At 42.0% G+C, this 17,659-nt stretch overlaps 1 protein-coding gene across 1 annotated transcript in view; it reads left to right on the top strand.

The window, feature by feature from the left end:
* Positions 1-17,659, top strand: part of LOC102258470 (putative Polycomb group protein ASXL3) — a gene marked incomplete at its 3' end in the record, with an annotated part of 54,599 nt that overhangs the window by 9,251 nt on the left and 27,689 nt on the right. The window contains exon 2 of the mRNA XM_014549279.1: positions 6,245-6,327. Coding sequence (XP_014404765.1) covers positions 6,272-6,327 — 56 coding nt within the window. The remainder of the gene's footprint in view (positions 1-6,244; positions 6,328-17,659) is intronic.

The raw sequence follows: 17,659 nt of genomic DNA on the forward strand, positions 1-17,659 counted from the left end.
CGACCCCCAAAGGAGTCGCGACCCACAGGTTGAGAACCGCTGTCCTAGGCCCTTTACCTTCTTGACAGCTGCTTTCTTCTGGGTGAAGGCGGCCTTATTCTCAAGGTTCTTGTAACAAAATTCCTGTATCGTTTACATCACACATTCACAAATACTACTAAGGTATATAATTTCCCCACAAAAATTCATGCAAGTAGAATAGAAAAATTGGTTAAGTATCATCTTGAAACCCTTACCTAGTAATCACATAGGTTCGGAGTCAAGAATAACCTAAATGAGCTTTAGGCAAGGTGCTGGCTGTCCCTTTTTACATGATTTATTTCTTCCTCTGAATTCTACTGGGATCCAAATTCATGTTCCATCAAAATGACATGGATCTTTGTGGTTTCTCAGGAAGGGTGGAAACAGGAATGTTAAATCTATGAATCCAAGAACCTGTGGTACTAGAGGCACATCCCATGGAGACTTAGCACAGAGGAGCTGTCTAATCAGCATAGCTGTGCTTATTATGTGTAAACATTATCATCATCAACATCATCATGAATGCGAGGCTCGTCCTTCCACTTGCTAGTTTCTTGACCTTGGACCAATTACTTCAACTTGGCACATCTCAGAGTTGATTCTCTCTTTTCTATGTGTCTCATCAAGTTGTTTTAAAGGTCAAGTAAAATAACATCATTGTATGAAATTGAATGAAATAGTAATAGATGCTGTGTGAAAGCAAATGAAATAATACAAATTGTGTGAAAACACCCTGTAATTGTAGAGCTCACGCATGTGCGCGCGTACACACACACACACACACACACTATAATGGTTAATTTGTAATCCCCAAATAATTTCCCTGAGACAGGACCTTACACAGTTAGATATTTTAATGAGCTGCCAGTATGGGTCCAGGGAAGGCACAATGCTGTTAAAGAAAGGGAGAGAGCCTGGTGTTTGATACTCATTTGGGATTTCACAATCTAAACATACATTATTGACACGATTTTAAATTGTGGACATCTTTTTATTTTGCAATCAAATAAGTTGAGAATATTTTATTTATGCCCCCCCCCCCAAAAAATAATGATTTTAACCATTAGATGAACAGTGGTCTCATGTATTTATCTTAGGGATACTCGAACTATCCTTTTCTGCAGTTTTTTTTCCTTCTTCTTCTCCTTCTACGGGGGCATGTAGATGTCTGGGGGAGGCGGTTTCTGAGATGAGTCTGTTTTGCCTCAGGTTGCATGAAATGAGATGCTTTTGGGGTGGGCTCTCCTACAGTCAGTCACCTAAATAAAGAAGGTGGGATCAATCCACTGGTGTATTTGCCAATTCTATACATCTTTTCATAGCTCTTGAAAAAAAAATACAAGAGGGTCCCTTGCTAGGAAGGTAGTGGGTTGTATTTATTTGCGTCCCTAGCCATGGAAATCCCCCCTTACAGAGAGCCAGGCTGCGTGGGAGACCTCTGGGGGGGTAGCAGTGAAGGAGGAAGGTGGCTGGGAATTGAAAGGACTTCAGGGCCTGAGGCGGAGGCATGAGGTGGAGGGCACAATTCTAGGGGTGAGAGGGAAGTGGACTCACAAGCACAGCTCTGACACCAGAAAACAGTTTGTTTTGCAAAGAAAGAAAGAACCTTTTCTGGGAAGATTGAACTGTTTCGGACTTTGATTTGTGGAGAAGAGACAGTGATATCCATCCAGTGGTTTCCAATTACAGTCTTCTCTTGGCAGCTCCCGCCGGCTCTGCTAATTCCAGTGTGGACATTATTAAGGAAGCTCTGTGGGTTTGGGGGCCTGTTTTTGAGGAAATAAATGACAGAGCAGCTCAATTTTCAGCAAAAGTTTTTTTTGTATTTTTTTTTGACAGGGACTAGAAAAGATCCCTTTGTAATCTAAAGTAAATAATGTCAGAAAGAGAAAACAGAGCTACTGGGAAGGAGACAGAATTCACATGACTTGTAGAAAATCTGATTCCGGGCTCCTGTACTATTGGCACTATTAAGAATTCAATTTGCTGTTCATATAGATAATAATTATCACCACTCAATGGCTTCTGGATGGATTAGCCATAAAATGGGAGAATATTATGTGAAAAAAGTGTATTCATAGTTGCAATTGAAAATATAAAACAATAAAAAGCTTATTACGGTTTGTGGAATAAAACTTAAATACATGGAACAATGTGCGTAAATTTCTTAAAAATTTAATTAGATGTCTCATTTAATTCCAATCTAAATTTCATCTGGAAATATAAAGACGTGAATAATTAAAAATTTAAGAAGGAATAATGAGAGCAGTGCCCTAGCCAGGGAGTGAAATGAATTAGACGATGACAGCGATTGAAAACGGGGTGGTGCTGGCACGCGGGGGCTGAGAGAGCAGGGGAGCTGAGCAGGAGTCCGGGGCCAGCCCAAGTGCAGTGGTTTGCAGTTCATTTCACCCTGAAAACGTCCAGAAGTTCCTTCAGCTGCTGGAGAAAGCGCGGGTCCTCTGAGCGCTCTCACCCCCACCCCCACCCCCTCCTCAACAAGGACCGCTCTGCTCTGTGCCATTCCTGTAATGGGCCCCGCCCTTCTATGTGGGTTTCACATCCAAAAGGGTATTCATTGCCCTCATATTAGTAGCTGTCACAATGAAAAAATCTGATGGAATTGTTAGCATGAAAATGGAAAACGTTGCATATCCCCCTAAAATATCCAAAAGATAAGCAACAAAAGGAATAAATATTACTACTATGCAAAACAATGAATATCATTCTGACTGTTTAAAGAGCTTTTCCCCCATTAATAAAAACAGAAATATCCCAAGTGGCATATCCTATACCACATGAGATTCATTTGAAAACGTCTCTATCTCATTAGTATTTACAGAAGTATAATAAAAATAACAACAAATTACCACTTGTTTGACCTACTAGGATAATGCTCCATACTGGCCAACTTGTGGTGAAAGGGGTACATTCAGTTCTGTTTGGTGAGAGGATAAATTGTTAAAATATTTCTGCAAACATTTGGCTGTGCGTCCAGAGACATAACAGAATTCATATTCTTTGACTCAATAATAGTCTTAAAATGTTACATTCAATATATTCTTTGGGTATTTCTGTTTACTAATTGAATTTTTAAAATAGTGCCTACTCTCAGAAGTGTTAATTATGATGCTATTTTGGAGAATTCAAATTACATGGAGACAGCTAATATACATGTATTTTACTTAATTATAATTATATTAAAAATAATGTGTATGAATAGAAAAACTAGAAAGAGAACAAATATTAGGCATGGTTCATATTCTTGGTTGCAGGCTTGTGGGTGCATTTTGCTTTCAATAAAATGGGCACGAGTTTGCATTTTTCTACTTTTTACTCTCAGGAAGCAAGACTATTTTAAATAATTATCCATGGCAAACTTTAAAATTGGACTTCCTCTTTTGCCACAATTACATGATTTTTGCCTAAGCCATTTTGAACCTGTTTGGATGATCTGAAATATTCCTTAGACCTATTTCTGGAAACATCTTATTGTGATAAACAGTCTTAAAGACTCCTACTCCCTTCTCTGCTGTATTGAATCCTTTGCCCCATTTTCTACAGAAGTGGGTACAAGGTGGAAAACAATTGTAAGAACATGTGAATTAATTGACCGTGAAAACGTATGCAAATATTAGTATTTGAGAAATGTCATGAAGGAGAATCCAGAGAGTACCGTTCTGCAGGACCTGTGACACTGTACCACCCCCGCGTCGGGAGATTGGGGGGGATCTAAGGTCGGGGCCGGGGGTTTAGGCTTGCGCTCCGCCTGTGACCTCTCCCCACCGTGGTGTCTGAGTGTGGCTGCCTGCGAGTCTGGTCCACGTCTCTGCCATGTGTCCCGTTATTTGGATGGCATCGATGTTTTGTTCCGTGAAGGCAGTTCCTCTCTACCTTGTGTCCTGTCCACGCTCACACGCCTAGCACAGTGAGGGGTGCTCACACCCAGGCGCCCCTCCTGCTCTGCCCCCTTTCTCTGTCTCACAGGCCCCGAGGGTGGCTTCTGGCGTGTTGCGTGGCTCCGTCGTTGCGTGGCTCCGACAGTTCTTGGCCCTTTCACTTCCTTTGTGGAGTAGGATGTGATGGCATAGAGCAGGGGACAGGGCTTCCCGATTCTCTCAATTGCTGCGAGGCGCTGCCAGGTGTGCTGAGGGGCCTGTACTCGGGAAGAGAAACAGGGAGTCCTCCACCGTGAGTAACCCCACTTTCGAGTGCACCCCAATGTCCCTTACAACGTTGCCCAGTAACCTGGAGTTTCTGTCCTCTTCAGCCCTTCCTTTCTAGTTTTAACCGGTTTGCCTTTTGGACGTCCCAGTTCAGCTCAATTTTCCTCCTTCCTCTCCTTCCTCTTCTAACCCCTTCCTCCTTCCATCCTGTGCCCGCCCCCCCCCCCCGCCCCCCCCCCCCCCTCTCCCCGAGTGGTGCCCGGAGGGGTGTGGGTTCCTGGCCTCCCTCTCCTCCCCACCCCTCCCCCACCTTTCTTCATGCTTACATTTCACTTTAAATATCCTTGCACCTCCATCACCTGCTTTATTAACCTCTCTCCTTTCAGAACCCATAGTGTGCACTTCTCTGCTTACAGTTCTCATGTTAACAAGTCTGTCAGCTTGTTTGTTTTCATGTCGCTTTCTTCCCCTCCCTCCTTGTGATCTAACCTTCCCCTTTCGGCTCTACCACGCAGTTTCCTTCTTGCCTTTTTCAAGCAAGGTGTTTACACAACGCGTGAGTCCTCCTCCCTGTACAGCTCTGCCTGAGCTCCCCTCCACCCCCCGCCCGCCTTCCCAGTCTTCAGTTCAGCTTGGAGTCCTCCTCCGCGAGGACAGTTTTTTTTCTTTCCGAATGGAATGCTTGTTGCCATATCTTCTCCCCACTGTCGCTCTGATGTCTATATTCTTTAAAGCAGTTGCCAACTGTGACGAAGGGACTGATCCAGACTGGGAAAAATGGGGAAATGTCCTGGGACGTAGAAAGGGGCGGGCAGGAGAGTGGCCCTAATGGGGGTGGGGTGGGGCTACCTGTCTGTGTAACTCATTGGAAGACCCGATGGACAGAATGTTTGCTCGTGACTTCGTGGAACTTCGGCCATTGATTGTCGGGGAGGCCACAGAGCTCTTGTGAACAGATGTGGGAGCCTTTGCAGTTTTGGGTTTTGAGTGCCCTGGTGACTCTTCAGCATTCTGATCCTTCTGGTAAATCCTCACCAATAGAAAGCTAGTCTGTAAGTGGCCTGGGGTCATGATGTGCAGAAGCTTCTGTCCAGGGTCTGCCATTAGGGGCCGTCTTCCCGTGGAGAAAGGCATCGTGGAGGGTGTGCATTCTTGCTTCTTGTCCCTACAGGCGGCCCTGTAGTCCCTGTTGGTGAGCAGTGAGGTCACTGCTGTGGGCTGCTTTCGACACCTGTAGCTAAGTCCCGGGCTGAATCAAAGAACTTGATTTTCAGGACAGATGATCTAGCACCTGTGGAAATAACCATGTGCCATGTATCCCCCGCACGTTGCTTAAAGAACTCCCTTCTACTGAAACATAAGTAAGACAGAGAAGAAGAGGGGGAAATGGGATCCGTTTATAAAACGGAGATGGGTTGAATGGGAAGAGGCATGAAATTAATCGGAAAAGGCAAAAGAAAGGAAACTGAGCTGAACTGGAAAACACACTGCGACGAGGCACTTGGGTTTCTGTACGCTTCCTGCCATTTGGGTCACCAAGGACTTTTCCCCTCATTTTCTCTTTAGTATAAAAGGAGTTGATCAAAATGGGAATCCATTGAGGTTCCTTCTGACCAGCACTTTGTTCTGGGCTGTTGGTAGTGTTCAGGCTCCATGTTTCCAAGGCCTGGAAATGTAGGAAACACTTTAACAGCCTGAAAGCATGCCTTTAACCATGAAATACTAGCGATTTTTAATAAAGGAAATTATATACATTTATTAACTTGTTTTTTTTAAGTTTCACTTTTTGGTTGGTGTGTATGCCTTTGTGACGTTTTTTCTTTTTTTTTTTTTAAGAATGGCCCCAATTTGTTGCAGAAATTGCCATACTGGTTAATGTCCAGGAAAAATTACTTTCTTACTTTGGACACTTGAATTGTGTGATGGAACCTTATTTTGATATAATAACCCCTGCCCCTTTAAAATCTTAAGGACCCACTGCGTGATTCACACACGCTTTCATTTTTGACGCTTCCATGCAATCATCTGTTAATCTTACGTTTATTTTTATATTTCAGGCACTAGAAAAACACCCCAACTCACCAATGACAGCGAAGCAGATATTGGAAGTCATTCAGAAAGAAGGGTTAAAGGAAACAAGGTCAGTATTTATATGTACAACATTTCCCGTTTTTATCGACTAACAATGGCCACTAGTTGCAAAGCAATAGATGTTCCTGCATTTAGATACTATAATTGATTGTGAATTAGGTGACTGACTACCTGCGGATGTTTCTGTGTCTGCCAAGTATTTGGATGACTCTCCATTTAGATATTATAATTGATTGTGAATTAGGTGACTATCTGCGGATGTTTCTGTGTCTGCCAAGTATTTGGATGACCAAACACTTCCTTGGAACTGCCTGTCGGCTTAATAAATTACACTGGACCACTGGACGGATTGATATTGAACATACTTTGTTAGCAAAGCGCAGCGCTGTGTGAATTAACCACTTCCTGGAATCACTCCTCTTCCTCTGTCTTCCAAGAGGAGATCGATGTGTTTCTGAAAGCGGATAGGGAGAGAGAAGCACTTCTGCAGGCGTGACAGACAGGCCGGGGCACACCGATGAGCTCACTCGGATGAAGTTCCAAGTGTCAGTGATCGTGGTTGGAACCTCAGTCCTCTTGTACTTAGACCTCCTATCCGTGGAGCATCATTAATAGGCTAAGGAGCTTTTTTTTTAAAAAAAAAAATAGCACTGAGATATGATTCACACAGCATGAAACTCACCATTTTAAATGTCCAGTTCAGTGGTTTTTAGTGTATTCACAAATTTGTGCAATTATTACAACTTTCTAACTTTAGAACCTATTCATCACCCCAAAATGAAACCCCAACACCCATCAGCAGTCATTCACCATTCCCTCTCCCCCAGCCCCTGGTGGCCACTAATGTACTTGTTATGTCTACAGATTTGCCTATTGTGCACATTTAATATAAGGAATTATACAATATGTAGCCTTCTGTGATGGGTTTCTTTCACTCAGCCTAAATTTTGTTTTTCCCAAATCCATCTATATTGTGGCACAAATCAGTACTTTATTCGTTTTGGTTGCCAAATAATATTTCATTGTATGGATATACCACATTTTGTTGATCTGTGATGATCCTTTATTTTTATTTATCATTCATTTTACAGTCTTGGCTTTAGCCAGCCTATAGGACCACATAGATTATATTACTCAAGGAGAAAAGAAGTTTGTTAGAGGCTAAAATAGCCGTTGGATGTCATGTATGTGCAGGTACTAATCTGTGTGGCACAGGGTGCATGTTTTGTACAAAGCTTGTCTGTCTGCAAGCCACTGAGCATCCAGCGGTTGTAACTGGGGGTGAAAATCAAACCTGCTGAGCTGCCTTCGGAATGTTTTGGCTGATGCTGAGGTAGAACCGCTGGGAGAAGTGAATACCCATTCTCCCACGGCCGACTTTTCCTAAATCACCCGTGTTGCCTACAGCCGTGAGGTGTGGGCCACGTCCACCTCTCCCTGTTTAAATGCATCCTATGGAAGTGGGATCCCGACACGGCACAGGGCACCAGGCTCCCTCTCCCCGCTCTGGTGGAGGCTCCTGCCATCTGAGGACAGAGCCGAGGTGCTGTAACCGCTGTGTCTGCAGTCACTCTTCGCCTGCGAAGTGGAGGCAGCCAGGGAGGGAGGCTGCCCACGGCCTCACAGCTCCCTCAGAGGAGGCCTGGTCTTCCAAGCAAGATGTCAGCATGAGGAGGCAGCCAAGAGAATGGGGCACCGGGAAATAAATTCCTCCTTGCTGCCTGTCAGAAACCTTAAAATATTTATGCCGTTTAGGAAGCACGGAACATGTTTGTGCTGCAGCCGTGGGAAAACGGGGTAAAAAATCTAAGGATTTCACTGCTGTCGAAGGTGGGCCATGCAGTGAAATCTGCAGACGTGGAAGCACGTCCTGTAAGCAGCATTTGACATGTATTCATTGAGTTATTCTTCCCCACGGGGGTGACCATGCCGCTGTCAGCTGTCAGGTACCCTGAGATACAGAATCCTCGTACCCTGGCTCCAAACAGCACTTTAATTACATTTTTTATTATAACAGCATCATCTCATATTTTTAAAATGCCGGTCTGCCCACAGTGGTATATTAAAGGGCTGTAAGCATTTGTAGTTGTAGTTGAAACACAAAACAAAACAGCTGCTTTAGAGTAGAGAACAACAGAGTTGCACACACCACCTCCCGTCTGAACACAGCTGACCTCCGCCCAGCACCACCGCTGGGTCCTTCGGTAAAGAAAACGGTGTTTCACATCCTGACCCGCCAGGGAAGCAACAGGGAAAGTTCCCGCAAGGAACCCGCAAGCCCATCCCGCGGAGAGAGAGGGGACAGGCCCATTTCAGTCTCTTCTGGAAGGTCGGTTTCACAGGCAGGGGCTCAGAGTATGCGTTTCAGGTTCTCACTGATTTCTAACCCTCCTGCCCGGCTGGCCTGGCTCAGTGGTTGAGCCTCAGCGTATGACCCAGGAGGTCACAGTTCGGTTCCCGGCCAGGGCACATGCCCAGGCTTCAGGCTTGATTCCCAGTGTGGGGCCTGCAGGAGGCAGCCATCAACTATTCTCTCTCATCATTGATATATCTGTTTCTCTTTCTCTCTCCCTTCCTCTCTGAAATCAATAAAATAATATTTAAACTATAAATCAATCAATCTCCTCCGTCCCGCCGCGGGGCCTGTTCCTGAGGACTGGTGTCTCTGTGACTACCTCCCCAGGTATTCTAGTTCTAGTGTACTTACTAGAATCATCTCTGAAACAAAGCTGTCTAGATTTTGAGTGAGTTTGGGGGCTTTTCTACATATTACATATGTTTTAGGGAGCAGATTCTAACATTTGTTTTTCCTACTTAATGGACAATTTTGTTACCTTCCATGTCCTTAAATGTTTTCCAAATATGTAAGGTAGCCAAGTAAATGAAGTATGACTGTATCTATTTTCCTTAAGCAGAGTACATTTAGAAGTCCCATCACCATAGGTCATAGCTGTTTATCTCCGAGGTATTTATTAATGGTGTAATGCAGGGGAGTGACTGAGAGAGTTACTAATGTGACCGCACGTAACCCTCTGGTCTCCTCTGCGGCTGAGAGGTCATGTTAACAGTCCTCCCCACAGTAGTCCAGCTCTGACCCAGTTTCTAGAAAAGAGGAGATGGGGATTGTAATTCCTCATCATTACACATGGCTTTAAAGTAATGCCATTGGCCTCAGGTACCCTGGGGGTCTTGGGTTCCTGTGCCAGGGGGAGCTCCTGTGGCATTTACTTCACTGCACCAGGTAGAGCTGTGGCATTAACCTCACTGCACCAGGTAGAGCTCCTGTGGTATATACCTCACTGCACCAGGTAGAGCTCCTGTGGTATTTACCTCACTGCACCAGGTAGAGCTTCTGTGGCATTTATCTCACTGCACCAGGTAGCGCTGTAGCATTTACCTCACTGCACCAGGTAGAGCTTCTGTGGCATTTATCTCACTGCACCAGGTAGCGCTGTAGCATTTACCTCACTGCACCAGGTAGAGCTTCTGTGGCATTTATCTCACTGCACCAGGTAGCGCTGTAGCATTTACCTCACTGCACCAGGTAGAGCTTCTGTGGCATTTATCTCACTGCACCAGGTAGCGCTGTAGCATTTACCTCACTGCACCAGGTAGAGCTTCTGTGGCATTTATCTCACTGCACCAGGTAGCGCTGTAGCATTTACCTCACTGCACCAGGTAGAGCTTCTGTGGCATTTATCTCACTGCACCAGGTAGCGCTGTAGCATTTACCTCACTGCACCAGGTAGAGCTTCTGTGGCATTTACCTCACTGCACTGCAGTTTTGTCTGCTATGTCTTCCCATCGGTCTGTGAGCTCTACTGGTATAAAGACCGGTACCTACCACTCCTGGCTCTCAAGAGGTACTCAATCATTATTTGTTGAGTAAATAATCTTTCTAGATGTTAATTTGTGGTGTCTCCTGATGATTTTGGCTTGCATTTAGATTTAGAAGCTTCTTGTGTTTTTTATCCTCTTCAGTCGTTTGTTTTAATCAAAAGGCATCTCCCCGTTTTGTGGGAATCCCATTAAATATATGCATGCTGATAATCTCCAGCAGATCATCTATGAGCAAGCAGGGTTATTATACTGTTGCTTGTTTTCAAACACTGTAAGTGCTGCTGGTTTAAACTTGTAACATCTAATAAAAAGAAGTTTCTTGTGTTTTTTATCCTCTTCAGTCGTTTGTTTTAATCAAAAGGAATCTCCCAGTTTTGTGGGAATCCCATTAAATATATGCATGCTGATAATCTCCAGCAGATCATCTATGAGCAAGCAGGGTTATTATACTGTTGCTTGTTTTCAAACACTGTAAGTGCTGCTGGTTTAAACTTGTAACATCTAATAAAAAAATACACCAGTAATTTTGGCAAAGCTGATGTATTTGAATGTGTTCAGTGTATGTGATATTGTTAATTTATTTGACAGATGAAATTCTTGACAGCTTATGCGATCCTTTTTCTTTCCAAGTGACACTTTAAATTACATACTTTTCATGTAGATATGATAAAAAGAGGACATCTTTTCTATATCATGTTCTGTGTATCTTCTTCATGTTATTGATGGAATGTGTAGTGTATGATTAAGTACTCTTTGGAAAAGCCAGACTGCAGTAAGTACTTTCCATGTGGTTTTAAAAGGTACACGAATGTAATAAATGGTCAGAAGAACAAATGGTTTTTATTGAAAAAATAATTAATAATATCCTCACCCGATTTCCTAGAATTGCTTTTGTGATGAAAGTATATTCTGGTAAATGTTAATTTCCTCCTGTGTAACGGCAGAGAAGATTGTATCAATACAGTTTACTCCGGTCCATCTCCCACCAGCTCTCACTGACTCTGAGTGATTATTCTCAGGCTTCTGTTACCTGGTGTTTATAAGTTGCTAACAATTGATAAAACATAGCGGTATGAGTGCTTTTCAGATGATCAGAATCACATAATCAGTCAGCTAGCAAGGTTGCTTCTGGAGAGGAGTAAACTGCATACCCCAGTCTGCCGCTCTCGGACGGGTGTCCCATATGCCTTCTCAGACTCTCGGCCGAACATCCCCGGTCCTCAGGGAGGTGTGTGCTGTGCAGAATGTGGTCTTGTCTGCAGCGATTAAAATAGCGGTAGAAACAGGAGGAACTCCAGTTCCCTTGTGGTTTGGCGAATCCTGCTTTTCTCTTTTAGGTTTGCTTGTTCAGAAGCGATTGTTTCTTTGCAGAGAGGACCGAGGGATTTTTGACGCCCGCGACTGTTTTTCTCCGCTCGTGTAATTGTTAGTGATGCTTCCAGAGAGATGTGAGCTCGGTCACAGTGACACACCTGGGTCGGAAGGTCAAGGCGCGAGGCTTGTAGCACTTACTAGCGAGGCCAGAAGAGCGGTTCGTTGGCCAGGCATCATCGCTTGAGTGTTGGGCAGTATCATTACAAGATACCTGTCGTTAATGTAGCATGAACTGTGACATGGTTTTCATGTCTTTTGATAATAAGTAAATAGTTCTTTAATAGAGTGAGGCATTCATAAAACAAAGGCAAAGAAAAGCTATAAAAAACACATTTGGATTGGGGCAGGGCAGTATTTATGAGGTACATTTTTATAATGTTATAGTTGCCTTACTTTAAAAAAATCTAGATTAGGTTTTATCAGTCATTTACAGAGCAGCAGCCTATAATTACATATCACAGTAGGGACATTTGAAAAGGTGTATAAACAATCTCTGTTGTGTTTAGTGCTACTCAGAATATGGGCATTTTTTTCTATTTTACAATGTGGAACATACAATTGGCAATCTAGTATTTTGTAATTATTTTGGTATCAATGAAAACTTTTTATGCCCACTGGTAATTCTGAGAATAAATTTGTTTTTAGCTACTTGTCTTAAGGCTTTGCATGTTTTCTGTCTTGTAATTTCTGTTATGATATGCTGAAATGAGGCTCTCCGCTGGGCAGTGGTTTATTAAAGATGTTGCATTTTTTCAGGGGAATAAAATGTCAGAAGATTCTATTATCACATATAGTGACAAACAATAAGCTGTCTCGGCATTGGTCTCAGGGAGATTTACGTTTCTAATTAGTGCTATAGGAGACGATTCCTTCTCGTGGCTGAAATGTTTTGTCTGGAGATAAGACAGAAACACAAATAATTTCTACCGCAAAATCAATTCTTATCTCCAGACTCCATGTTGGCATTCATCCTTTTGTACTGACATGGCTGTTGAGTTTGTTTTTGTTGGTACATTTCAGAATTACAATGTCAACTCTCATGGCCATCCCTGCCGTTTGCTAACATGTGATCCTCTCAGTGCATAAAGGGTGTGCACATCAGCTACCTAGGGGGGGAGGGATGAGACAGTGGTGTTACTAAACAGAAACAGGGCCATCTGCATATATTTATATGTGTGTGTAGGTGTGTACGTGAGTGTGTAAACACACCTTTAGAATAACCTGTCTCTTAGTTGACAAAAACTTGATTTGTCGTCATTACTCAGATTAGAAATCGAAATCAGAGTAATTCTGAAATCTCTTCTCCTCTACCACCATGGCTGGTGTTAGTTCTATTTCCTAAATACATCCTTCTTTCTTTGTATGCCCACTCTTTGCCATTCATTCTTTCCTCTTATAATTTCTTCTTGTTAATTAAATTTATTGGGGTGACATTGGTTAATAAGATCATGTAGGTTTCAGGTATACAGTCTTATAATACATCATCTGTATATTGCCTTGTGTGTTCACAATCCAAAGTTAAGTCACCTAACCTTCCTTCACCGTATATTTAATTTTTTTACCCTTACCTCCCTCCCTCTACACCCCTTCCCTTTGGTTACCACCATACTGTTGTGCCTATGAATTTTTGTTTGTTTGTCTTGTTTGTCCATAAATCCCACATATGAGTGAAATGATATGGTTCTTGACTTTTTCTTTCTGACTTGTTTTGATACGATATTCTCAAGATCCATCCATGTTGTTGCAAATGGCACTATTTCATCTTTTTTATGGCTGAGTAATATTCCATTGTGTGTATGTGCCACATCTTTATCCAGTCGTCTGCTGAAGGACACTTTGGTTGTTTCCGTGCCTTGGTCACTGTGGATAATGCTGCAGTGGACATAGGGGTACATATATCTTTACAAATAAATTTTTTTTTGCAGTTTTTTGGGTAGATACTAGGCTGCTCTTTGTCACTATATACTTATAATTTCTAAACTATATTAACATACTAGCTTTTTATTTGATCTCTTTAAACATGGTCTCCCCTTTTTAAATCCAGTTTTTTCTTAAAAGCTACCATTGATAGTAGCATTTCTTAACCAATATCCAGCAATATTCCAGAGAATAGATTGCAACTAGTAAACTATGAATTGAAAGATATTATCAGTTGTATGTTTGGTGATAATTAGATCAAACCGGTTATGGCTGAGTAATATTCCACAGTATGTATGTGCCATATCTTCTTTATCCAATCATCTGGTGAAGGGCACTTTGGTTGTTTCCGTGCCTTGGTCACTGTGGATAATGCTGCAGTGGACATAGGGGTACATATATCTTTACAAATAAATTTTTTTGCAGTTTTTTTTGGGTAGATACTAGGCTGCTCTTTGTCAGTATATACTTATAATTTCTAAACTAGATTAACATACTAGCTTTTTATTTGATCTCTTTAAACATGGTCTCCCCTTTTTAAATCCAGTTTTTTCTTAAAAGCTACCATTGATAGTAGCATTTCTTAACCAATATCCAGCAATATTCCAGAGAATAGATTGCAACTAGTAAACTATGAATTGAAAGATATTGTCAGTTGTATGTTTGGTGATAATTAGATCAAACCGGTTTGATACTTTTTTCCTAATCAAATGATACTGGAATAAATGCGTGATATCCTAATAATGCAGAGCTTATGATATGAATAACAAAACCATACATTAATTATACCTTACAATTAGATGAGGGTTTTAAACTTCCAATCTGGTCATTTTTATATACTTTCGGTTCCTCCCCAAATATGTCAATATGTCATTGGTTGGCATTATATGCTTTTGTACATAATTAATTAGCTTTTTTGTACATAATTAACTAGTTTTAAATTAATTGCTATAAAACTTGTATGTAACATTCATAATTTATACATGGATATCACTACTTGTTGAAAAATAATTATGTAATTTGTCATAAATCAAACTTTTTTACTTGAAGCTACTTTTTTACATTGACTGTGCGATTGATATAATTCTTCAGGGGGGTGATAAGATTATATATTATGGTGGAAGCATTTCCTGGGTTAAGAAATAGTTATATGAAACATTACGCTAGGAGATCAGTTTTGAGCTCCTTAGCACACCCCTAATCAGTCTGGACTTTGGCCACTTAGAAGCCTTTATGTTCAGGCATCTGGTATTTCAGCCACAGTAGACAACTTGCTTTCATGGTGAAATTTCTCCCCTTATCTTTCCGTGATTTGGAAAGCAGAAGTAGAGGCCCACGAGGCATTCATGGACAGTGTCATGTGTGTGTATGGGGCGTTGTGTATTCACACACACTCACATGCACTTCTGGTAGTTAGCACACTGGTCCATAGAGGCTATAAGACTGTGTTGCTGAATGGGGAGGAAGCACTTTGCACGTAGAATGCTTCACACTCATTTTATTATTTTGGAAGGGGACTTTTCCTGGTTCTCAGATGGAAGTCATATGCGATTAGCTTAGTCTGCTCAGGCTGCCGTAACAAAACACCGTAAATGGGATAGCTTAAAGACAGAGATCTATTTCTCTCAGTTCTGGAGGTTGGAAGTCCCATGTCAGGGTCCAGCAGGGCAGATTTCCGGTGAGGCCTCTCTTCCTGGCTTGCAGATGGCCACCTTCTCGCTATGTCCTCATGTGGCCTTTCTTGGGTGCTTGAGTGCAGAGAGAATGGACTCTTTGGTGACTCTTCTCATAATCAGGCGACTCCTGTCAGATCAAGGCCCCATCATCCTGACTTAATACCACCCTAATCACTTCCATAGAGGCCCTGTCTCCCAGTACAGCCACACTAAGGCTTCAGCATATGAATTGGGATGGGAGGGCGATACCGAAATTCAGTTCATAACAATGATTCAGAATTTGGAACTTTACATTTCCAGAATTCATGGCATACCATGGAGTGCAGAGAGAGTGGACTCTTTGATGACTCTTCTTATAATCAGGCGACTCCTGTCAGATCAAGGCCCCGTCCTTCTGACTTAATACCACCCTAATCACTTCCATGGAGGCCCCGTCTCCCAGTACAGCCACATATGAATTGGGTGGGAGGGCAATACCGAAATTCAGTTCATAACAATGATTCAGAATTTGGAACTTTACATTTCCAGAATTCATGGCATACCATGAGGATATTTCTAGAACATCGAGTATCTGATTTATCCTGGAAGGTGCTCTTCTAAGATTATGTTTAATATTATACTGAGCTTCCATTTTTACATGCTCCTGGTATGTGTTTTCACAAGCTATTTCTAACATAAACCAATAGAATAGTTGGGCTGCTTTGTGTTCAAATATACTGTGTATAGTCACATAACATAAATTGATTTGGATTTTATTTGAAGCCTTTGGTAAAAACAGCTGTGGTGAGTGCATATAACCCTCAAAGCATCAATATTCACTAAGGTGTACAATTATAGCTATGCAGTGGCCATTTTTAAATACGTATTTTAATTTTGTCAAGCTTTCTTTCTCCATTCTTCCAAGTAATTGAACATAAAGGTGTAATTTAGGTGATTTCAGCTTTATCAAGATCTAGGTATAATTTACTCCAGAAATACTGAGCTCTCTCTAAATATTTCAGTGCAGAAATAGAAGCAGAAATGGATATAAAATTACATTGTGTGTGAGCCTTTCTGAGGAAGCTATGCAGATGGAAATCTTTGCGGAGGAATAGGCACTTAACTGGGGTGCTTTTATTTGATTTTTTTTCTAAGTGGTGTTTTTATCTTTATCTCTTGTTCTCTTAATTGCCACATGCCTAAATGATTTTAGTTTTGTTTCATTGTTTTGAACTCGACAAGATAATTCAAATGCAAAACAGTTGATATGCTGACATGGGGACTTCTTTTTATAGTTGATTTGTTTTTAGAGGAGTAAAAATTATGACATTTTGTTAAGCCAGGTTTTCTAAAAGCTACAGTGCACAATTCCTAAGAACAAGTGTTAGTGCTGTCAGGACAATTAAGGACTATTTACCCTACACCCCTTGAGAGGCCTACACAAAATCAAATTGATAATTATTGACTGGCAGTCTGTTTGAAATTTAGGTGATTTCTGTTAACATTATTTGATTTAACTTTTTAAAATATATTTTTATTGATTTCAGAGAGGAAGAGAGAGGGAGAGAGTGAGAGATAGAAATATCAATGATGAGAGAGAATCATTGATCGCCTGCCTCCTGCATGGCCCCTACTGGGCATCAAGCCTGCAACCCAACCATGTGCCCTGATCGGGGAATGAAACCATCACCTCCTGGTTGATAGGTCAGTGCTCAACCACTGAGCCACACCAGCAGGATTATTAACATTTTTCTTCAGTGAAGGCTGCTCTGGTGCTGTGCATGCTTCTGTCCTGGATCTCCTCTCCTCCGTCCGTGGGCTGTCATCTGACCAGGCTCACGATACTCAAGTGTGTGGGTACAGAGCTGTGCCAGGTGCTTAGTAGTCCAATTCAAGGACATCAGAGCAAAGAAAATAAAGTTGTGGAGACACAGATGTTATCACAAGAAGTTAGTCTATTAGATACGGTGTCTTCTCTGCCCAGTGTGTACGACCTGGGGGTGTGTGGAAGCTTTCATTCCATGGACATTTATTAAGCACATGCTTTGTCCTCAAGGCTGTAACGGTTGCTGGATTAATAAAATGTGGCCCCTGCGTTTGATGGTCGAACAGCGGGGTGACAGACCACTCTTCCCCATGTCATTTCATGAGGTCTTTTCCCCGCTCTCTGGGAAGCATGTGTTCTGCCCACCGAATCATGTTTTCATTTTCAGTTTTAAAATGTTTAAATCTAGGAATTTCTAAGTTCTCTCTTGAATTCTGGATACAATTGATTATTTTCCAGCTGCCAAGAAGTGATGTCTCTCCACCCTAAATGTAAGCTCGTTAAGCCACGGCACCCGCATCTTGGCCTCCATCCGTTTGTTTGGCTTCATGCTGAGGTGCCATGCTCTGGGCAGTGCGTCAGCCACATTCATGAGTGCACGCTGATCATTAAAGGAATGCCTAACATTTTTTATAATAACATATTAGACCAGCGATGGCGAACCTTTTGAGCTCGGCGTGTCAGCATTTTGAAAAACCATAACTGAACTCTGGTGCCGTGTCACATAGAGAAATTTTTTGATATTTGCAACCATAGCAAAACAAAGACTT

The sequence above is a fragment of the Myotis brandtii genome, unplaced genomic scaffold (assembly GCF_000412655.1).
Source record: "Myotis brandtii unplaced genomic scaffold, ASM41265v1 scaffold541, whole genome shotgun sequence".
Taxonomy (NCBI): Eukaryota; Metazoa; Chordata; class Mammalia; order Chiroptera; family Vespertilionidae; genus Myotis; species Myotis brandtii.